Below are 20,503 nucleotides of genomic sequence, written 5' to 3'. Positions count from 1 at the left end.
GCCGCACAAAACTTCAATATGGCACCTGTCACGGGAGATGTCTTCACCTCCAGGTCTGGCGTACGCTTCACTCGCCTCTGTCCTGAATTTAGGTGTAGTGGTGTACAGGCGTACGCTGCTTGCTGGCAGCAAAAGAAAAGGTGAGATAGAAGACTAGTCGCAGCTACAATTCGTAGTATTGCTTAGGTGCTTGCTACTACACTGCTACAGCGTCTGCTGGTCTATGTGCGAGATAACTGATCTTGTTATTACGATAGCCCTCGTTTCTGCGGGTTGATGGAGGTCATCGTGACTACTACGAACCCGGACAAGACAGAGGATACCAGTAGACTTTTTGTATTTTTTGTAATAGGATCACTATTCAAACAACAAGATAGTGAGCTTTCAAGAACAGAGTATGTTGGAACAGAAACCGAGCTATACCAGTAGCCAATAGAGAGATTTCTCTTTTGGCCTACTTTTAAATGCTCCAACAGTATGTCTTGCCACGGAATCTAATTCCTTTCTACTTTACCTTAATTTTCTGCTACGAAGGGCGACGCAGATATGCAGCTTGGTCGCAGGTACAGAATCAATGGTATTGATATTCTGCCCGTTCGTTACACTCGCTCCTACTGGTCCAGTTCCAGTATGTACATATAGAGCTAAAGGAAGAGTAGCAATGCTGGACGCCAACACCGTCACATAACGGCCAGATATATCTCATTAGAAGACTTTCATTGTATATAGCTCGTGATCCACACACGCTAGAATCATTTGTAAGGCATAAGCGAATTGTATCATATTTCCCTACTGTACATTCACGCCCCTAATCACGTGATAGACATGGGGGCCAGGACAATCACACAGCCAGACTCTTTTCCATCTGAACGACATCGCCAGTGGCAGGATTAGGAGCACCAAAGTCTGCCATATAGGTACCAATACAATTCGCTGCCTACCAGGGGACTTTGGATATTGTCCTACATCCTCGATTTTGTCAAATCCACACAGCGTTTTAATCTATCACATGGCGTTCTCCTTCTCTGAACACGCAGCGTCGCTGCTAGCCACTTCTTCTCTTCTGACCGCGACGATTAGTCACCTTCTTAGTCCCAATCTACAGAAATCGTTTCTTGAGAGTGTTAAGTCGAACTTATGGCTTTTCTCTCCATTCGTGTCCGGTGCTGTCACTATGAATATAGTCATCCTGTTGATCGGCTACCGGATCTTGAACCTTGCTGAAACACATGTTAGCCTTGCGCTCCTCACACAAAATAACCTTCCGTCTGCCACTGTACATGGGTTCTGGTTGCGCTTCGGAAGGCGTGCGTTTCTCATCGGGGCAACACTCCCCCTGTACATAATGCTGCTTCTGTCAACCCAGGATCGATTGATCCAAGGAATTACAACAATATTAGTCACGCACACCGTGCTGGCCGAGCTTTCATCAGTTTACTATGTGACTTCGTTCGAAGTCCGTAGAGACTGGCCTCACCGTTTACTGGTAAAGGGATCTGCCGATCATCTCACACAAGAATATGTTGCGAACGAGGATGAAGCGAGTGGCGCTGAGAGAGAAACCGAGCATAGCAACATTACATCAACCGATGCTTCAAGAGATAGCCTCTGCGATCGTGTACACCAGCTCTCTCCCTTAGCAGCCCAGCCGAATGATACATCTGCATCACATTCTTTCACCTTGCAGCAACATCCCAAATTGAAAAAGCTGTTTTATCCGGACGCCACAGCCCGGTGGACGTGTGGACACTGGCGTTGTCTAATCTACATGGTTTTGCACATCGCTGTGCAAGCAATCGGTTTGTTTTGGTCAATGTTTGAGCTAGCGTCCACCACCTTGCTTATATACTGGGAAGTGGAACCAGTGACGCTTCGACTTGCTGGCAAGATATTGGAAGTCGACATCCTCGGTGGTGTGCTCTCCACCTTATACGACATATGTACTGCCTTGTTCATATTCATTTTCGCCTACATTGCCTCCATGGTACTAGTCATCCGCCTGATTAACCGGCTACCCAACCGAATTCACATCCTACAGCGGATGCAGCAGAAATTCCAAGGCCTCGCCGAAACCGCTCCAGGCATCCATCGGGTTCTCAAAGTCTTATTGATACATGCCATACCTGTAACCTCGAGTTATTATGGCTCCCTCGCCTTGGTTCCACGGGTCATGGGATTGACAAAGGAAAAGCTCTCGTTCATCTTTAATATCATAGTAATATTAACCCTTTACATAACGGCATACTGCCTTCCGGTTGGCTCGGATCTGGCTTCCTCAACAGAACCAGATGTAGCCCCGGGCGAACAATTCCAGGGTCCTCAGGACCTAGACACCACCGTGTCGGGTAAAGGGCACTCTGATAATGAGAAAGAACTGCTCCGCATGGAATCCGGATATCCTCGAACTCGGAAGGAATTTCGCTCGGCGATATTTCGATTGGCCATTGTTGTCCCTACGTTGACTGTATGGATCTTCTTTTACCGTTAGAATATCGATCGAGGACAGTACAGGACTACACAGCCTGTTTCATACTGGCTTCATCTTTACCATTCAAGATTTGTGTATCATCTGATAAGACTTCGAAAAAGCTACTTCAGCGTCTTCAACATGGATGCGATAACAGTCGCACAGAACTGCCTAGTAACAGTGGCCCGCTAATCCCAAATATCGGCTCCGAATCTGTTCGCATACTCCCCAAATCCTTCTCCTGTTGGCAAGGCCCAGGGTAAAGCCATAGCTTCTTCCCGTGGGCCTACCATGCTCCCTGCAAGCGAGAAGCAAGCTAGAAGCTTTCTCCTCGATTTCCTGCGATTGAAAAACCGAGATTTCGAGCGCCTCCCACAGCCATGGATATGTATCGACTAATTTGGCCTCCCACGTGGAGCGTGGAATCAAGGTAGTGTGCATGACCCGCGAGGCGGCCTTGAGAGCCAAGATCGATTCTGGGCGAAGGTGCTTGAAGATTTCGTGTCGCAGTTCGATCGGGAGACGATTGAAAATATCATCTTTACAGAGCTTCATCTCATTATCCACGTCGGTCTTCATGTCTAACAAGCACTTGATGTCGCTGATCTCCGATTCGAGCTCCGGTATGTCGACAGGATTTACAACTAGGATCTGGACACGTCAAATTTTTGACCCGCATTCTTTGCTCTCAGCTTCTTACTTACCTCCTGCCCTCGGAGAGTCTCCCACACCTGCTCTGCGGGCGGGTCGGGGTCGCCATAGTCAAGTTGCAGCCGGACGTACCGGCCACCGTTGGCCTGTTCGAAGACCTGATACAACGTATGTCCCTGGATTTCACCTGGAGTCTTCAGAGAGATGCATCTCTCTAGAACCTCGTAGCAAACGGAGTGAAAGGGGAACACATGTGGTTGGCCGATTTCCGAAAAGTCGTGGTATCTGTGAGAGGGGTCAGCCGTGTAACTGAGGGGTAATGCACAGCATACGCGACCATGGGCACAATCTCATTCTTCGGGTATGGGATGTTCACATCTAGTAAGGCGAGGCAAGGTTATCATTCACAGCTAGTTCTAATGCCTCGTAGACCTATGTATTCAGAGCAACGTACGATCCCCAGCAACGACTTCAATTTCACCCTAGCAGAACCTCCAGCTTCAGCAAAACATAGTAGCCAGCAGCGTGAATATCATCAACGAAGATCGATTAGCTTACATAGTCAAAGTACCAACCAGATCCCGTCAGAAACGACCTAGAACAATCCAAGGCACTTAGTTTAATCCAAGACAGGTTTCATAGCGAGTCAAGTCACTACGAACTTATCACTTCCAGTAGCGTCGGGGTTGATTCCTAGAGCACGTAGTTCGTCAAGCCACTCGAGATTGCAGTCCTCGAGGATGTCGAACCGATAGGCTCTTTCGTCAGTCCCTTCGCAGTCCATGTCGACCTGGCTGGAGAATGGTCCCCCGCAGATAGCGCAGAAAATCGCCCAGCCGCCCATTTTGTGTGTTCACTGTGCATGAAATGATATGTCGTTGTGTACGAGAAGAAAGAACAGCAGCGTGTCTTTTTCTATAGTAAATCGTAGCCAGTGGGAAATTGGTGCCTGGTGCCTGGTGCCTGTGGCCTGTGGCCTGGTGGGGGGTGGAACATCATGCCTATGCGGGACTAGCTTACTATTTATGCCACCATCGCGCAAATGGGGCAGTCCAACTGTGCACATCCTCCTGGCAGGGAAAATTGGCTCCTGCGGTTTGGCAGATACGCTAGGAGGAATTCTAGGATACCGGCCATATGTCATTGGCCAATCTGAAGGATACTCAGACCCTTTACCCTTGATGCCCTTACACCGTAATAGTGTATATCCGGTGATTCGGGTAGATAGAGTCTAGAATTTCCTGCATGTGTCTCGGGTTATCCACACTTTTGGAGCGCTACCATCTACTTAACTATCTATGAATCTGTCTTCAAGCTTCTTGTTTGATTCTCAACCCACGTCTTCTGATCTACTACAAGTTGTATAGCTTTATAACCCACCCTAAAAATAAATAACGACTGTATGTACTCCGTAGTCAATGCCAATGCTTCCTCATCAGCTGCCGTGCAAGGCTTTAATGGAAGATTGATGACTTTTGACCTGACGATGTCATGTCAGTTGGGGATACTTTTAGTATTATAACAGGTGACTCGCGTACAGAATTGTGTCGTCCAGAGGAGCTGGTCTGCAGAACATAGTCTAGAATCCATCCTTACCCTCACAGTATAGCGTATAATGGCACTTATGGTCTGAACCACTCGTTGTATATACAATATGGAATCCAATTCCGGGCTCGTTTGTGAGTAGTTACTAAATAGTCAACGGTCAATCGAGTAGCATGACTCATCTCTTACCTCAGCAATCTACAGACGATGTTCATTGGGCATCGGGAAGCTCCCGATCGGGACTCCGGGATCCTCCGTAGGGAGGGACTGGGGACCTTCGCAGTCGCAGAAATGGAGCACTGATTACTGCTTAGTAGTTAGCACTAGAAGCGGCTGCGTACTATGTTAAGTATCTTTTGAGAATTGCACAGACGCAAGTGATGGGATGATAATAATCACGCTGGATGTGAGGTATTTGACACAACCTATCGATCAAATCATCATACCCTCCACGATCCATCTGTTGAGGGAAATAAAAATGAATATTTGAATAAATGATGGATTTGGTGGGAGAGAATAGTAGTAGTTCAAACTAAAAACGACTAAGTAGTAACTAACTACTGTACGTGCTAAAGGAGGCGACGTCACGCAGTGGCCAGACACAAGCTGCACGGATCAAATTGATGTTTCCGAATACGCCGCCAGCCACTAAGCAACGCAGCACTAACCAACTACTAACTACTTTTTCTCTCCTACTTCGTCGTTTCCATCTGCTCTTGCTTCCCGCCCCCAATCCAGCTTAGCCCGTTTCTTCCCTTTCTTGTCCTCGTTCTTCCTCAAATATGTCCCTCTGGTAGCCTTCGGGCCTTTCTTGTCTTTTCTTTTCCCCCCCTCCTTCCATTGCCCATCGGTGATGGCTATATCTTCTGCTACGCGTATCCTGGCCGCCCGGCCTCTCGTCCTTGGTTTAGCGAAGCTCTTCTTCTTGGCTGTTGCCAACCTGCCCGTCATCTCCGCCGCCCCAACTTTTGTCATCCACTCCGATGTCGACCCGAAACCCCCCAGCGACCCCAGTCTATGGCTGTACCTAGGTGTCGCCGCCGCTCTCGTTCTCAGCGGTGGTGCTTTCGCCGGTCTGACCATCGCCTTGATGGGACAGGTAAATCCAATCTTTTTCTTACTCACTTTTTCCAGGCTCCCGTGCAATGACGCTGACGTCTTCCCTTTCCTTGCCAAACAGGATGAAGTCTACCTGCAAGTCATCCAGACCTCCGGTGATGGCCCCGAGCGTAAAAATGCCGCAAGTGTCCTGAAGCTGTTGCAGCGAGGGAAGCACTGGGTACTCGTCACGCTGCTGCTCAGTAATGTGATCACCAACGAAACGCTTCCAATTGTGCTCGACCGCTCACTTGGCGGTGGCTGGCCTGCGGTGCTCGGCAGTACCGTCTTGATTGGTATGCAAGAAAATCCCTCTTCCTTGGCCTGTGTGGTCCTTGCTTACCATAATTCCCTCTCTCTTGTTCAGTCATTTTCGGCGAAATCGTTCCCCAATCGATATGTGTCCGTTACGGTCTCCCCATTGGTGCATGGATGGCTCCCTGTGTCCTAGCGCTCATGTACCTCATGTCCCCCGTCGCTTACCCGGTCGCTAAGCTGCTCGATAAGCTGTTGGGTGAAGATCACGGTACCATCTACAAGAAGGCCGGTCTCAAGACCTTGGTGACGCTGCACAAGACCTTGGGTGAAGCCGGTGAACAGCTCAACTCGGATGAAGTCACCATCATCAGCGCTGTTCTTGACCTCAAGGACAAGGCAGTCGGCAGCATCATGACCCCAATGGAAGACGTCTTTACCATGTCGGCCGACACAATCCTAGACGAAGACACGATGGACCTGATTCTGTCGCAGGGATACTCCCGTATTCCCATTCACGCTCCGGATAACCCGATGAACTTCGTCGGCATGCTCTTGGTCAAAATGCTGATCACCTATGACCCCGAAGATTGTAAGCGCGTGCGGGACTTTGCTCTGGCCACGCTCCCGGAAACCCGCCCGGAGACAAGCTGTCTAGATATTGTCAACTTCTTCCAAGAGGGCAAGTCCCACATGGTCTTGGTGTCGGAGTATCCGAGTGAGGATCGCGGCGCCTTGGGTGTAGTCACCCTGGAAGATGTGATTGAGGAGCTCATCGGAGAGTATGTGCTATACATGCTCGAAAAGGACGTACCAGTGCTGACACCTCTGTAGGGAAATTATCGACGAGTCCGATGTCTTCGTGGATGTACACAAGGCCATCCGCCGCATGGCTCCTGCTCCCAAGTCCCGCGTGCCTAAAGGCCGTATTGTCGAGGAGCCCCCGATGCTTCCGGCTGAGACCACCCTGGTTGAGGTGGACAACGAATCCCCTGCTCCGCCCAATGGGGCCCCGAAGGACCATCGCCGGCTGTCCGTCGAAGCACCCTTGCCCCGGTTCCAGCTCCGTCGGCCCCAGTCGGATAAGAATTCGGACTCGACAGACGGCTTGTTTACGCATCGTGGGACCACAGATGAGATCAGACAACACCTGAAGCACCTGGGTCCATCGAACTTGGCCAGCCGACCGCGCCAAACTCGGTACCAAAATGTGAAGATCAAACGGAGTGCCTCGCCATCCCGATCCGGACAGACCGATCTTGATTCCAGCCAGAGCATATCCGATGCGCAACCGAGACATAATTCCATTGGCCTGCAGGGTGGTATTGGCGCGGGTCTTGTACAGAGCGGTATGGATGCCCGAGATGGGGTGTATGCGGTACGTGCGGGATATGGCACGTTGAACCAGTCCAATCCGCCGGCCGATGCCGGTACACAGACGAAAGATGGCCCCTCGATATCAATACCAGAACCGGTCAGTGAAGAACAGGATGATCACCCACGGTCAGCGGGTAGTCGAGACGGCAGTGCCCGTTCCGTCGACTCACAGTTCGAGCATCTCAAGCCCGGCAATTATCGCCACCGAGGCCCGGCTCGCAGTGGTAGCATCACCGAGCAGGTGGTCGATGTCAACGGTATCCGCAAGGTCGTGCTCCATACCACAAGCACTAGCTCCTCTGAATCCGAACGGCCGGGATCGAAGGGACATCCGGAGTTCCCTGTCCGCCAGGAGGGCGAGGTTGTCGACCTGGGGAGTAATCAGTCCGGCGGAAACAAAAGACGCCGTCGTCGCAGAAAGCGCGGACAAGGATCGAAGAACGGGGAGTCGGGCGAGAATACCCCTCTACTGTCGCAATAACCAAGATAATTTCGGACGCTCAGAGTGTTCTGCTGGCCAGAGCGACAGGGCGACATGTGGATAGCTTATGTTACGTTGCGAAGAAAATATCAGCCTGTACACAGGTGCGACCGAACAGCTGGTCATGTGTGATGCACATGCTTCCGAGGAACCGTTTACTTCCTTTCCCACCATATATTCGTTTCCATGCATAGTCAACCCTGGGTGCCAATAAGTGGACGCTCGACACTTGTCGTTGCATCGAGGGGTCTGGCGGTGTAGATGAGATTTGTGATCAGTATCTTTAAGGAATGGCATTCTCTTGATAGGTCCTTGCATAAAATGTAACGCCGACCTTGTCTTTTGCTCTTACCTGCTATGTACAGATAACGGAAAATACTATAGTCGTGTAGCTTTACACCTAGATGATAACCTTTCTGAATGCCCCAGGTATCCAGCACAAAACATACAAGCCTCCAATCACTCATGTGTGACACCGACCATACGATATACTCGGGAATAATGGACCACACTACCTATTCCCATGGAATGAACCCACCGAGTCAGACCGTGCAGAATCAAAGAACCACATGATCCATAATAATATGTAATATAGTGATCCCCTTGATAGATAGGGAGGGAGTGGATATCAATACAGGAGGATGATCCCATGCGTCTTATCTTGGCTTCAATTCTTGCACTTAACCTGGAAAGTCTACAAATAATACGGAGTAGTAATACTTTTACGCCGGAGATCATCAATGACTTATTTACTAATTAGCTACGAACGTCAATCCAAGAGGCTGAAACGCCATCAGGGGAAAAGAAGAAACAAGGTAAGAAGGCTACAAGGATGATCCCTCAATATAATCAACGAATATGCAGCCTCTTCGATATTTCGAGTACTACGGAGGACATCACTGGTACCTAGTAATTGGACTTCTTGTCTTCCTGCATATAGTAATACTGTGTAAGGAAATCAGCCGAAATGGATTTGGTAGGACTTCTTATCCACAAAGATGTTTATTGTACGGTGGACTATGATAACTGTAGCATTAAGCTCCTACATATTTATAGACGAGAGGAAAGATATAGAAAGTACCATCACAGGAGGTCTACTACTCAGAAAGTGTGATATGTTTTCTGTCATAGAAGAGTGAGTATAGCTTTCGGAGGACTTGATGGCATTTGGTCACTGGTATAGACTTAATTAGAAGCCTACTATAACAACTAGCATCATTGGTCTAGTGGTAGAATTCATCGTTGCCATCGATGAGGCCCGTGTTCGATTCACGGATGATGCACGGATATTTTTTTTTCGGTCCGTGGGTTTTTAAGGGCACTGCTATCGCTTAGCTTTCAGCAGACCGTCTGGCTCTATGTGATGGGATATTGTTAGTGGTATTAAGCGGATGGTCTATGTACTACGTTCAGTGTCTACCGTGTATATATAGCCCACTATGATGATGTCCAAAGAATCAACTGTATTTATTCACCCTACTTTTATCATAAACTAATGTGCATGGACCCAACCACAACTCCATAAACAGATGATGCCAGCAGCACGGCAATGCAGAAAACAGCCCGAAGAAACAAACAGCCTGAAATGATTCATAGACTCATCAACATACGATGCAAGGAGACGAAATGTATGAGATCATTGCAGGAGAGGATCCTATATAATGTGGTTAGTATCATGAAACGCGAATCAACCTCGGGAAATAAGCTTACTCTGAAGTGTTTCTGGTGGTTGGCTTGCCGGTTGACCCGTGCCGTGAAGCGCTGCTCTTGTCGCATGGCTCTCTGCCGTTCCTTGCGCTCGCTGATCATCACGTCCTTCTTCTGGGAGTCCGTCGTACCAATCATACCAGTACCGCCGTTGGCACGGGTAATAAGCGCACGGTTGAGGTTGCGGCCACGAGGCTTCGGCTCCTCCTCTTCGATCTCGCCATTCTCAATGGCAAGCTGGCGTTCATAACGCTCCTCTGCGGTCGGGTAATTGTGCAGGTTCTGGCGGTAGTATTTGGCGAGGGAGCGGTGGCCGACGCTGCGACCGGAGGGCAGATGCAGCTCGTAGTCGGTGGCATATACGACGGGCGCACGCTTGCGGCTGTCAAGCTCATCCTCGTCCTCGTCCATGGATGAGGCGTCTGTCTCCCATCCCTCGTCTTCACCGGCAACCTTGACACCTCCCTCCTCATGTGTCTCGCTGCCAGTGGACTCCCACTCTTCGTCGTCAGAATAGGTGCTGCGGAAGTCGTAGTACTGGCCAATCTCAATCTGCTCGTCCTCAGACTCGAACGCGATCATGCAGTGGCCCTTGTCCTTCATGTGGGTGCGGATGCCTTCGGGAGTGTTCCGGATCATATGGCAGTAGAGACATTCGCTGTTCTCGTTGATCTTGCGCCACAGGTAGCGGAGAAGACCCTCAAGGTCGATGAGGTAGTCCTTCTCGGGAATGAACATGCCGTGGGTCTTGAACATGTGCTCGGTGTTTTCTTCAACATTGGCCGACTTCTGGGGACAGAAGAGACAACGGGAGGCAAAGAATCCATCGTCAGACATCTCCTCGTCTTCGTTGCTCTCTTCCTTGATGGTAGCATCCTTGAGGGTGTCGGCGACCTTGTTAACCTCGGACTCTCCGACGCGGGGCTTGTTGATGGGTTCCCCCAGGGAGAAGGTGGAGCTCATGACGGAGGACGACTCGTCGGCATTGTCCCGGCTCATGCGGGCCTCGCGGGCCTTGTGCTTAGAGCTCTTGATATGGTTCTGGTAGGAGTTCTCGCTGTAGAAGGTCTTCTGGCAAGCGACGCAGGTCGTCTCGAACGATGCCTTGGCGGCCGCGGCAGTGGTAGTGGCTTTGGCGGCGAGAACCTTTTCGTTGAAGGTTTCCTGGGATACTGGGGGAAGAGATGCAATACGACGTTTCATGTTATACAAGCTAGTACAGACGGAATCAGCTGCTGCAGACTAATTTACTGGTGATATGAAGAAACTTACTGCCAGTCGGTGCGCATGTGCACTCGCTGCGCATCGCTGCCGCGGAAAGCGACAAGGCAAGTGTTGCAGGTGTAAGGGAGAGAAGAGGTGGGAGTGTCCATCTTGAATGAGATCGGCGAAACAACGCAGGGGTATCACGATGAAAGGAAGTGGTCGTGGAGAGGTCGTTAAATGATTGTGGGATGGACGAAGCGGGGCACAAGCCCAAGTGAGGTGACTGCTGGGTATCGAAAAAGTGGTTATCCCAGTACACACTTCACGATATATGCGGATAGAGAGACTAAACCACACGAGCGAGTGAAGATAAATAGGATAAAAAAAGGTGGATGAGTCGGGATGAGTCTTCAATTGTTGCCCCTCAGCGCCGAAGCAGAATTAATTATTGATAATCACCGAGATTTGCGCCGCCTTGCCGCTTTGGGCCCAATGACGTTCCATGCACGTGCCCACAGATTATCCATCGTATTATGCACTCATTAGTCATTATATCATTTTATGCACAGAAGGCTGGCGAGTCCTCTATTTGTCTTCTTCGTCTGTACGGAGTACTGAGATAACATTTGTCCTCAAAAGCAGCTTAGTAGATTTAGTACTATATGATTTCTGTTGAGATATCCGCTGTGACTTAGCGATTCTGAGAACCAGTCTCAGCTGACGTGCTTCTGTCATAGTATGAATCTTGATGGTCCTGCCAACAATATATATCTCAAACACTGGCAATGCGGAATAGTACCGAAAGCTCTACCATCACACACACGAAACATCAGCTACCACCAGCAGCAAGATACTACAGCAGCATGTATCTCTCATGGTAGCACATATCCACCGTCAATCAGGACATCACTGCCCGTCATGTACGTAGACGCGTCACTGGCGAGATACAAATACAATCCCTTGATCTCCTTCACATGGCCCTGTCTCCCAAGCGCCGCCATCCGATAGGCCTCGTTGACCGTTTGCGGACTTGCGCCCATCTTGGTGTCGAAAAAGCCAGGAGAGACAATGTTGACGCGGGCGAAATCTCTCCACTCGCGAGCAAGTGATTTCCCAAAATGCGTCACAAAGGCCTTGCTGCCATTGTAGACGGGTTGATCAACGGGAACGTTGACAATGTGGCCACTCATACTCGACGTGATGATTAGGTTACCGAAGCCTTGCTGTTTGAACACCTCTCCGACACTTTTGGCGCAGTAGACAACCCCATCAACTGTACACCATTGTTAGCACCTAGTAGACTGCCGAGAAGGAAGCATCTTACCATTCACCGACATCTGCTTCCGATATTCTTCCAGTGTCTGCTCCAGGATGGGCTTGGAAATAGCCATTCCTGTTCAGAATATTAGTGAACTGGTTACTCTCGGCAATCATCATGCTCCTACCTGCGTTTGCGACGAAAACATCAATCTTGCCAAAGTCCTTGACAACCTCTGCGATAGTCTTCTGTACGGCGTCCACATCCGAAACTTGACTAAATTAGCACTACAAGTCTTTTAGAACAAATGACATGTGAAGCTCACCGTCAACCTTGTAAGCACCCGCTCTTACTCCATGAGTAGCAGCTAGTCCCTGCGCTTTCCCGACAGCTGCATCGTTGCTATCGTGACTCTGTTAGATATGGAAACCTTGCTGCCGAGGAAGGATAGGCACGGCTTACGAATTGTACCACATGGCAATATCGGCATTAGCTTCAGCCATGGCTTCAGCCACAGCGTAGCCGATGCCATCTGCAGCACCTGTGATAACGACCACCTTCCCGCTCAGACGCATCTGTGCCAATACATTCGTTGGCGTGTTCGGGAACGGGCGAGGGAACCCCTCACGGGCTGGCGCACAGTCGGCTTCGTTCATAGACATGTTGAGCGTAGGTGATGATAGTGTAGCAGATGACAAGAAATCTAAGGCTGATCCAAGCGAGAGTATCAATAGCTGAAGGGAAACGATGTCTAAGGCTGGAACGTACACTTTTAAGGCGTTTTCGAAACAGTCTTTACCTTGGTGGTTTGTTGTTGCTTCTCTTTCTTCTCCTTCATGCGGATGGTGATGGCGGGGTTGCACCAACAACTACGGAGTACTGACCCATTAAAAGCCGTGTCTGCTTGCCCCGCTCTTTTAGAAGAGCCAGAAGTTGATTCTAATCATGATGCTAGTTTTCTGTTCGGTTGACTGTGGTCCGACAAAGTCCTCGAACGAGCAAGTCTATCTATCTGGGGTTGGTTCAGCACACAAGCGTCGAACCAACGTTGGACTCCCATTGGCGCTATGGATCCCTCTTTGATCATCTGCTTCAGACTCCGCCCGCTTCAAGCTGCTAAGTAGTCTATGCCGAGTATGTTGATCTCATTCTTAACGAGAAAGGAGGTGGTAGAATAGGCCTCGGACAACAGACAGCCGAAGCATCGCATTGGTGGTCAGATCGGAGACACTCCGCATCCCGCCGGAGTCCCCGCATTCATTCATTTGTCCCACTCGGAGCTTAACCCGCTGCTACCAGTTGGGAGTGAACCAGAGCTTCACAACCTCCATCGGTCGACAGGTATCCGAGAAACAGTAGGTTCAAGCAGAGATTGATCTGTACTGTTTCTCATTAGAAGAAGGACCGGAAATCAAGGAATAATATTCGCCCTCCTGGATTTGCTACTTAGAATTCGATAATTTAAACATTTACTCACCTACAACTCAACGTCTCAGTCGACATCGTCCAATCTCAAGAACCTGAGCTCAACTCATCGTCTAGCTATAAGATAGAATACCGCATTAGTCCAATCAATATGGGCTCCAATTCAGATATCCCTGGAATTCCTTGGATGCGCCTAGGAGAGCTCGACCCTCAGTCGTCTCTCACGCCACCCCCTGCGCCTTTCCCGCCGGGTAACAGTGCAGTCGACAACGCGAGACAGAGATTTGCAGTGAAAGGAAATGCCATCTGTATGTCATGACATTTGATCTCGCCTTCATTCTTCTCCATCGTAAAAAAAACGGCGAATGGACTAAGACAAAGTATAGTCACCGGTGGCGCCGGCGCTTTAGCACTCACCTCAGCAAGAGCACTGCTCGAGCACGGTCTACAAGGCCTAGCTCTCCTAGACCTACCCATATCTCTCACGAAGAGCAAAGAGCACATATCAGCCCTACAGCAGGATTTCCCCAACGCCAATATCGTAACCATACCCTGCAACGTGACCATCGAAGCAGAAGTCCAATCCGCAGTCCAGTCAGCCATAGACCGTCTAGGCGACCTCAGGATCTTATGCTGTTTCGCAGGAATAGTCAACTGCGTTCCCTCAATCGACATGACCCTAGAAGATTACAAGAAAATGCAAGATGTAAACGCCACCGGAAGCTGGATTATGGCACAGACTGTTGCCAGGTACGTCCACTCAGTCCTGTAACCTCAGACCAACTCATAATATATAACTTGAACCAGACACATGATCTCCCGCAAAACTGGCGGCAAAATCGTCTTTATCGCTTCTATCAGCGGCCACCGCGTCAATTACCCCCAGCCTCAGCTAGCTTATAACGTCTCCAAAGCCGGGATCCTTCATATGAAGAACTGTCTCGCCGCTGAATGGGCGCAGTATGGCATTCACGTCAATTCGATCTCGCCTGGGTATATGGATACCGTTCTGAACGAGGGTGATCAACTCTCTGGTCATCGCGCCGTGTGGGCTGATCGTAATCCCATGCGGCGTATGGGGTCGCCACAGGAGTTGACGGGCCCGGTGGTGCTTCTGTGTAGTGATGTTGGTGGGAGCTATCTTAACGGGGTTGATCTTGTGGTCGATGGTATGCGCTTCCCCCTTTTCATTCCTCTTGATGATGAAGTAATATGGCATAGTAGCTGACGAAGCTCTTGTGGTGGATAGGTGGAGGTCTGGTTTTCTAGTTGTTGGTTGAGAGGTTGGGATACTTGCACAACGGAGTAATATCGCGGTTCAATAGAAAGGATAAGATAATGAAGACCTGAGAATGTTATGACTTAGTTGTTCAACACAAGCCGGTACCAGTTAGTGGGAAGTGCTACGCGTATGAATTCTCTGGCAGACTGACTGGAGAATAACGGTCTATCTGGCTCGCTTTCACGGCGCGCTGAGCCTATTTTACAGGCAGTTGGGACAAATATAGCCGAATCTCCATTGGTTGTATACAACAGTATTAAGGGTAGAACAAAGCAAGAATTTCAGAAAGCAAACAAATAGGAAAAACCCCTGTCCATTAATGTATGGGTACAACTGTTGTGAGTTCTGTACAAACCAGTCAAACGGCAGTAAGCCGCCCCTCCTTTTCCATTACTCCATCACTCTACTTCACCACTTCCTCTCGGCGAACGTCAACGGGCAGTCATCCTGATACACAGTTAGTACATGCTATCCTTCCTTCCTCAGAGGTCACCTACTTTGGGAAAGATGGTCGCGAAGACCTTGATCTCCTCCGATAACGGGGTCGCGTGATGCTTCCAGTCCAGCAGCAATGAGGCCTTGCCGATAAGCAGCACCAGATTGAGCTGTGCATAGTGCTGTCCAATACACACATGAGGACCTGTTCCAAACACCAGATAGTTATTCTTCCCCTTCTCCTCAGCATCGCCGGTATAATAACGTTCGGGATTGAACTCGTCGGGGTTCTCGTATACCTCCGCGTCTCGGAGGGCAAGGTACGTGGTGGGAATAACCATGGCTCCTGTCAATAGTAAGTATCGGCTAATCCTAAGCGTTCATGTTCTATAGCTCACCCTTGGGAACCGTGTAGGAATCGGTGATGGGGAATGGCTTCTTCGCCATATAAGGCACCATGGTCACGGGAGGTCGGTACCGCAGAAGCTCTCTGACGACCGCACGGGTATAGGTCATGGACTCGAGCTGGTCCAAGTCGACCTCAGCGTGAACGTCACCGTTGCGGACCTTGTAATTTTCCTCACGCACTCGATCGAGCACGTCAGGGCGTTGTGCCATCGTTTGAAAGAGCCAGGTGGCTGCGCTGCTAGTAGCATCCTGAGAGGCGAACAAAAATGCGAGCACTGTCTGAGCGATCTCCCAGTCGGCAAAATCACGTAGGAGAGGAGATGGCTTCTCCATGTTCTCTGTTGACAGTCCCTTGGCTTCTGCTTCGACCCATTGCTTTGAGGCCAGGATATTCTTGACCCAGGCGTCCATAATGCAGGTTGGTTCCTTTCCAGCTGCCATACAGACCTTGCTCTTCGCACTCGCCTGGCAAAACTCGGCCATCACCATATCACTCGCCTTTTTACCGTACCATGCCTTTGTGAACGGCAGAATAATAGGGAAATTAACCAGCTCCATTGCCTCCGTGATCAGGTAATAGTCATCAGAGATCTTCTTGACAGCCTCGTCCGAGATATAATACCCGCAGAAGGTGCGGAGCGATACGGCGCACATCAATTCGCGGAACTCAGGCATGAAGGGCACTGGCTTGCCGCCGGCTTTCTGCGTGATGCCAAGGAAGCGCTCGAAGTAATGATTGAATACACCCTCCTGGCCAGGAAGGTACGATTGCAGTGCCTTCCTTGTAAACAGACCGTTGAGGCCCTTACGAAATTCGACATGTGGTTTTCCATCCATGAAGACAAAATTCTCCTTCCCCAGGAGCTTATGAGCGACATCCACGACGCAGGGCTTCACGTAGGTCGGGGAGTTGAACACTTTCCTGGCCAAATCACGGGTCGACGCGATCACGACGAACCTGGATCGGGGTTTGTTAGTCTGATCTATGTTAACGGATCTGTGTGAGTCAGGGGAACAGACTTGTGAAAAACGGACACGCAACTGAGCGGGCCGCTGGTCCATTTGGCGTAATATTCCTCGAATTTAGGGTTGACAGATTGCAGAAATGGTCCGATGAACGGTATCTTGAAGGCTGGGCCCACAATGTTGCCTTTGTTTATAAGGTACGTGACTGAGAAGCAAGCCATCTTAGAACTGAACCAGTGTATGATGTTTCAACGATCGAGTGACATACTTTGGTCATAAGCGACAAGGACCGCGAGAACGGTGAATGCAATAGCCCATGGGCTCGCATTGCTAACAGCATCAACGACACCCTCGAATTGGGAGGGAATGGGCAGGTGGCTGGCTCGAACGCTAGCGAGCGGCGACGCGAAACTGGGGGAGTTGGCCTCCATGTTGTGTGTACCCCTGCGAGCTGTTCACGCAGACCAAACTAATTTCCGCCGATTGCCGACCGGAGCTGTCAAGCACAAAGATATAGATAAAGCGGAGACGAGCTCCTGGAGTTGGCGAGCTGTGCGCTATGCGACCGTGCCGGACAACGCGTGCCTGGAAAATTGGTGGAGAGAACAGGTAAACTCGGAAAGTTTGAGAAAGTGCCAGGCTGGGCAGTCACGCCTTTTAAAACCCCTGGATCTCATGGGGTTCTTACTGGGGGCAGTCTGATTAGTGAATCCTTCGAGGTTTCCATGCGGAAGCCCCGGGTTGTCATTGGACTGATCCCTGACGTCTGAAATCTAGTACCTCTGCGGCGTTGCACGGCGCTAATCTAGCAATCAATCCCAGCGTCTTCGAAATATCATGCAATTCTAATGGGTTGGATACGAACCGTAATTTCGATCCCGCAAGAGAAAAACACTCTCTCCGATCGCATGATGCCTGAGCAACGGCCACTACTAGTACTAGTGCTGACGCACGAAGTCTTTATCCCCTGGATAGAGCGCCACAGATCCGGCCAATCACATTGCAACTGCACCGTTCGGGCCTCTCAAGAAAAATCTGACTGCGACGCTTACTTAGTACCTGGGGTCTCTTGTTTCAGAGAGCGAATACTTACCAGATCATATCTCAGCGAGTCAGCTAACATAAAGCTAGATGCACCAGCCAGATGAACCGCCAGAAAACCGCATCTAGCAGGGCATCACATTAATCTCACAGGGCTATCCAGACATTGAAGGAGCGAGATATCTTTAGTGCTAATGGTAGATATCAGCATCTGGCTTAGTGGCATGTATCAATGCATCAAAATAAGCTCCCAGAAGTAGCAGTTGACAGTACTAGATCAGAAGCTAACCTGCGTGGATCGATCCAGCGGGGTCTTCGGACGACTGCGGGCCGACAATCATCACTAGGAATAAACCTTATGTTGATGTGACCACATTCCTATCACAAATCAATCGCCAGCATGGTAAAACGAACGAGATTAAAAGCAGAGATACAGGAGCTTCGAGCAGTAAGTCTTCTACCTTGGCAGGGGGCCTGGCGGAAGACTAACAGCGTGTAGTGTGTAGAGTGCAGAGTAAGAGTGACCCAGCATATACTAGACGAGTATCCAGGTGGCTAATCAAGAACTAACTTGCTTCAAGAGACGAAAGAGCAAGGTATGGTCCCGGAGACCAATTCGTGTATTGCTAGCCATTTCCTTGCTAATAGTATACTACCAAGTGTTCTGGAACTGCCCCATGCTCTTACTGCTCGAGGACTAAAAAGCGATGTCGCTTCGAGCGTGTACCGTCACGCACACCTTTGACTCGCAAGTAAGTGTAGACCACTGAGTACTATAGGAGGATCATCTCAGTGTATGTAGGAACCTTGAAGAGAAGGAGCAACTTTGCGAGAAGTTGACGAAGCTTATCCGGCATCTGAACCCAAATGTCGACATCGAAGAAGCATTGAAAGCATTGCCAGGGGCTGAGGAAGGACGCGTTAACAACGAAACAGCCCACGATAGTTCACCATGTGTGAGCTCTGATGCGAAAAGTCCGACCCCATTGGAAAGCTTCGAGTGGAACGAGGGTCCATTGACCTTGTCCCATCTCCCGACGAAGTCACTCGACGGAATGGCATCACTGCCAACTAAAGGGTCAGGATCCGGCTATCTAGGTAAGCTACTTGGGGACTTTTGTATGATATAATTTGCTGATGTACCTTAGGAAACTCGTCGGGGTCCTGTATTCTAGAGACCATCTCGGATTTACTGCCCGAGCATCCTGTCCCCTTGGCTGCTCGACGAGGATCACTCCCTGCAAATTCAACTAAGATAGGGAGACCCGAATTGTTGAGAGAACTAGATGATAGTATCCTCGTGAATTCTCTATTTGACGCCTATTTCACGTGGTACAACAAATCGTTTCCCATTTTACATGAAAAGACATTCAGAGAGAAGTACCAGAACCGGCATCATATCCCAGCACACTCCACCTGGTACTTGATATTCTACATTGTTCTGGCAATCGGTGACTGGGTGGTATCTGGTGGCTCCAAAGTCGAGGAGTCGAGATATTATATGGCTGCACGGTCGTGTATGTCAATGAATCTGCTGGAGTCTGGTGCACTTATCACAGTTCAAGCTTTCCTTTTGATGGTTAGTCAACACGGAGCGCGTCTTGTGTGCAATGCGAGTAACATTCAATACTAAGCGACACAGGGAAACTTCCTCCAGAAACGGGATAGACCAAATACCGGATACAACTTCATTGGAATAGCATATCGCATGGCTCTTGGACTGGGCCTGCATCGGGAACCAATGAGGGAATCGATGCTCGATACCTTGAGTAGCGAAAGAAGGAGAGTCGTATGGTGGATTGTCTATTCATTTGACAGCGGATTCAGCCTAACCACGGGAAGGCCACTGATGTCATCGGATTCTTTCATCGAAACCCAGCTTCCACGCAACATTGAAGACTCGGTAAGTGAGCATATAACCGAATTGAGAGAGAAAGAAGGCGTCGCTGACTTGACAATGGTAGGCTTCCTCGTTAGATTCCAAAGTCCCAGACCCCGTAGACAAACCGACCACATACTCTGCTATCATAGCACAGGCCCGACTAGCACGCATCGGAAACATGATATATTGTAACGTGATAGCAGGTCCGAAAAAGGACCTAGATTTCAAAACTCCACGATCGCTTGATCATCAACTCAAGGCCTGGAGACTCTCACTGCCGCCATTTTTCACGGCCCACGATGTCCCGACATGGTTCCGCGGGCCTCGAGCGATAGTAAGTTGGAAGGAACAGAACCTGCGCATGATGCTGTGGTGGGGAACTCAACGTCTGTCCGGCTCACTTCCAGACAGCGAAGAAGCCAGAAACATGTGCCACTATGCTGCTGTAGAGTGCATCCAGGACATAACCACCTTTTGTCTTGACTACCCGGAAACGCTCCACGTTGGACTTTGCTGGTACGCGACATACTTCCTCTTCCAAGCGTCTGTCGTGCTCAGCATCTATCATCTCCGACCAAAGGAGCCATTGGACAGGAGCTTAGCGAGAGCAAATGAGGAGCTCTGGCGATCTTCCATCGAGAGATCGCGTGACTGTCTGGCTAATTTGAGCCAGAAGAATCAGGCCGCAGCGCGGTGCTTGGAAGTCCTTGACCGGATTATGTATCAGTCGCAAGCTACGCCTCATGCGGTAGGGGAGGCTTCATCATCGACTCATGATCCAGGCACTGCGCAATTACCGATGGAGTATGATAATACAGGAACGCGCCTTGATACCCTTGCCGTTGACCCTTCCCTTCAGATGCTCTTTGATGCGACGTCGTTTGACATGGATATCTTTGAAGGACTTGAGGGCTTTCCGAACACAAATGAAGTTGAATCGTTCGATTATGTTTCGGGGGCGGCATTGGTCACTGATAGTGCAGAGAACTGGCAATTGTGAAAGAACTAGAGAATGAGTA

At 49.7% G+C, this 20,503-nt stretch overlaps 8 protein-coding genes and 1 non-coding gene across 9 annotated transcripts; 5 read left to right on the top strand and 4 right to left on the bottom strand.

Moving 5' to 3' along the window:
* Positions 1 to 1,174: 1,174 nt before the first annotated feature.
* On the top strand, positions 1,175 to 2,488 carry ASPBRDRAFT_50563 (uncharacterized protein; the record flags this gene model as incomplete). The annotated part of the gene is made up of 1 exon (XM_067626565.1): positions 1,175 to 2,488. One exon carries the CDS (start codon positions 1,175 to 1,177, stop codon positions 2,486 to 2,488), a length of 1,314 nt encoding a protein of 437 aa, XP_067484967.1.
* A 33-nt stretch (positions 2,489 to 2,521) lies between these two features.
* On the bottom strand, positions 2,522 to 4,088 carry ASPBRDRAFT_36976 (uncharacterized protein). The gene is made up of 6 exons (XM_067623621.1): positions 3,781 to 4,088; positions 3,677 to 3,713; positions 3,573 to 3,600; positions 3,451 to 3,496; positions 3,172 to 3,403; positions 2,522 to 3,118 (listed from the first exon to the last, which is right to left on the bottom strand). The coding sequence occupies exons 1-6, from the start codon at positions 3,960 to 3,962 to the stop codon at positions 2,639 to 2,641; spliced, it is 1,005 nt and encodes a 334-aa protein (XP_067484966.1). The 5' UTR covers positions 3,963 to 4,088; the 3' UTR covers positions 2,522 to 2,638.
* A 1,296-nt stretch (positions 4,089 to 5,384) lies between these two features.
* ASPBRDRAFT_36973 (putative DUF21 and CBS domain protein (Mam3)) lies at positions 5,385 to 8,332 on the top strand. Its single transcript, XM_067623620.1, has 4 exons — positions 5,385 to 5,762; positions 5,844 to 6,057; positions 6,129 to 6,798; positions 6,851 to 8,332. The coding sequence occupies exons 1-4, from the start codon at positions 5,517 to 5,519 to the stop codon at positions 7,872 to 7,874; spliced, it is 2,154 nt and encodes a 717-aa protein (XP_067484965.1). The 5' UTR covers positions 5,385 to 5,516; the 3' UTR covers positions 7,875 to 8,332.
* Positions 8,333 to 9,086: 754 nt separating this feature from the next.
* ASPBRDRAFT_t29 lies at positions 9,087 to 9,157 on the top strand. Its single transcript has one exon. It is a non-coding gene; the product is annotated as a tRNA-Gly (tRNA).
* Positions 9,158 to 9,317: 160 nt separating this feature from the next.
* ASPBRDRAFT_36972 (putative C2H2 finger domain protein) lies at positions 9,318 to 11,218 on the bottom strand. The gene is made up of 3 exons (XM_067623619.1): positions 10,854 to 11,218; positions 9,585 to 10,794; positions 9,318 to 9,528 (listed from the first exon to the last, which is right to left on the bottom strand). The coding sequence occupies exons 1-3, from the start codon at positions 10,952 to 10,954 to the stop codon at positions 9,511 to 9,513; spliced, it is 1,329 nt and encodes a 442-aa protein (XP_067484964.1). The 5' UTR covers positions 10,955 to 11,218; the 3' UTR covers positions 9,318 to 9,510.
* A 176-nt stretch (positions 11,219 to 11,394) lies between these two features.
* ASPBRDRAFT_36971 (uncharacterized protein) lies at positions 11,395 to 12,753 on the bottom strand. The gene is made up of 5 exons (XM_067623618.1): positions 12,508 to 12,753; positions 12,371 to 12,447; positions 12,233 to 12,316; positions 12,112 to 12,180; positions 11,395 to 12,060 (listed from the first exon to the last, which is right to left on the bottom strand). Exons 1-5 carry the CDS (start codon positions 12,705 to 12,707, stop codon positions 11,660 to 11,662), a joined length of 831 nt encoding a protein of 276 aa, XP_067484963.1. The 5' UTR covers positions 12,708 to 12,753; the 3' UTR covers positions 11,395 to 11,659.
* Positions 12,754 to 13,621: 868 nt separating this feature from the next.
* Positions 13,622 to 14,698, top strand: ASPBRDRAFT_112721 (oxidoreductase, short chain dehydrogenase/reductase family; the record flags this gene model as incomplete). Its single annotated transcript, XM_067616684.1, has 3 exons — positions 13,622 to 13,778; positions 13,857 to 14,220; positions 14,278 to 14,698. 3 exons carry the CDS (start codon positions 13,622 to 13,624, stop codon positions 14,696 to 14,698), a joined length of 942 nt encoding a protein of 313 aa, XP_067484962.1.
* Positions 14,699 to 15,160: 462 nt separating this feature from the next.
* Positions 15,161 to 16,992, bottom strand: ASPBRDRAFT_190996 (cytochrome P450; the record flags this gene model as incomplete). Its single annotated transcript, XM_067620315.1, has 5 exons — positions 15,161 to 15,199; positions 15,250 to 15,533; positions 15,586 to 16,553; positions 16,616 to 16,766; positions 16,830 to 16,992. 5 exons carry the CDS (start codon positions 16,990 to 16,992, stop codon positions 15,161 to 15,163), a joined length of 1,605 nt encoding a protein of 534 aa, XP_067484961.1.
* A 1,010-nt stretch (positions 16,993 to 18,002) lies between these two features.
* ASPBRDRAFT_112951 (fungal specific transcription factor domain-containing protein) lies at positions 18,003 to 20,484 on the top strand (the record flags this gene model as incomplete). Its single annotated transcript, XM_067616706.1, has 7 exons — positions 18,003 to 18,050; positions 18,184 to 18,198; positions 18,263 to 18,354; positions 18,405 to 18,700; positions 18,751 to 19,181; positions 19,245 to 19,505; positions 19,567 to 20,484. 7 exons carry the CDS (start codon positions 18,003 to 18,005, stop codon positions 20,482 to 20,484), a joined length of 2,061 nt encoding a protein of 686 aa, XP_067484960.1.
* Between the last annotated feature and the right edge of the window lie 19 nt (positions 20,485 to 20,503).

This window comes from Aspergillus brasiliensis (genome assembly GCF_001889945.1).
Source record: "Aspergillus brasiliensis CBS 101740 unplaced genomic scaffold ASPBRscaffold_1, whole genome shotgun sequence".
In the NCBI taxonomy this organism is placed as follows: Eukaryota; Fungi; Ascomycota; class Eurotiomycetes; order Eurotiales; family Aspergillaceae; genus Aspergillus; species Aspergillus brasiliensis.
This window is presented reverse-complemented; position numbering and strand designations above follow the sequence as displayed.

What these genes read in the sequence shown, in the direction of transcription:
- ASPBRDRAFT_36971 (XM_067623618.1), bottom strand. Translation starts at nt 12,707, where the DNA reads ATGTCTATGAACGAAGCCGACTGTGCGCCAGCCCGTGAGGGGTTCCCT. An exon ending in ATTGCCATGTGGTACAATTC is followed by an intron (nt 12,448 to 12,507) that starts GTAAGCCGTGCC and finishes GAGTCACGATAG; the next exon opens with CAACGATGCAGCTGTCGGGA. An exon ending in GAAGCAGATGTCGGTGAATG is followed by an intron (nt 12,061 to 12,111) that starts GTAAGATGCTTC and finishes AATGGTGTACAG; the next exon opens with TTGATGGGGTTGTCTACTGC.
- ASPBRDRAFT_36973 (XM_067623620.1), top strand. Translation starts at nt 5,517, where the DNA reads ATGGCTATATCTTCTGCTACGCGTATCCTGGCCGCCCGGCCTCTCGTC. An exon ending in CCATCGCCTTGATGGGACAG is followed by an intron (nt 5,763 to 5,843) that starts GTAAATCCAATC and finishes CTTGCCAAACAG; the next exon opens with GATGAAGTCTACCTGCAAGT. An exon ending in CGGCAGTACCGTCTTGATTG is followed by an intron (nt 6,058 to 6,128) that starts GTATGCAAGAAA and finishes TCTCTTGTTCAG; the next exon opens with TCATTTTCGGCGAAATCGTT.
- ASPBRDRAFT_36976 (XM_067623621.1), bottom strand. Translation starts at nt 3,962, where the DNA reads ATGGGCGGCTGGGCGATTTTCTGCGCTATCTGCGGGGGACCATTCTCC. An exon ending in GACGCTACTGGAAGTGATAA is followed by an intron (nt 3,714 to 3,780) that starts GTTCGTAGTGAC and finishes GGATTGTTCTAG; the next exon opens with GTCGTTTCTGACGGGATCTG. An exon ending in AGACTCTCCGAGGGCAGGAG is followed by an intron (nt 3,119 to 3,171) that starts GTAAGTAAGAAG and finishes TGACGTGTCCAG; the next exon opens with ATCCTAGTTGTAAATCCTGT.
- ASPBRDRAFT_36972 (XM_067623619.1), bottom strand. Translation starts at nt 10,954, where the DNA reads ATGGACACTCCCACCTCTTCTCTCCCTTACACCTGCAACACTTGCCTT. An exon ending in CACATGCGCACCGACTGGCA is followed by an intron (nt 10,795 to 10,853) that starts GTAAGTTTCTTC and finishes CGTCTGTACTAG; the next exon opens with CTTGTATAACATGAAACGTC.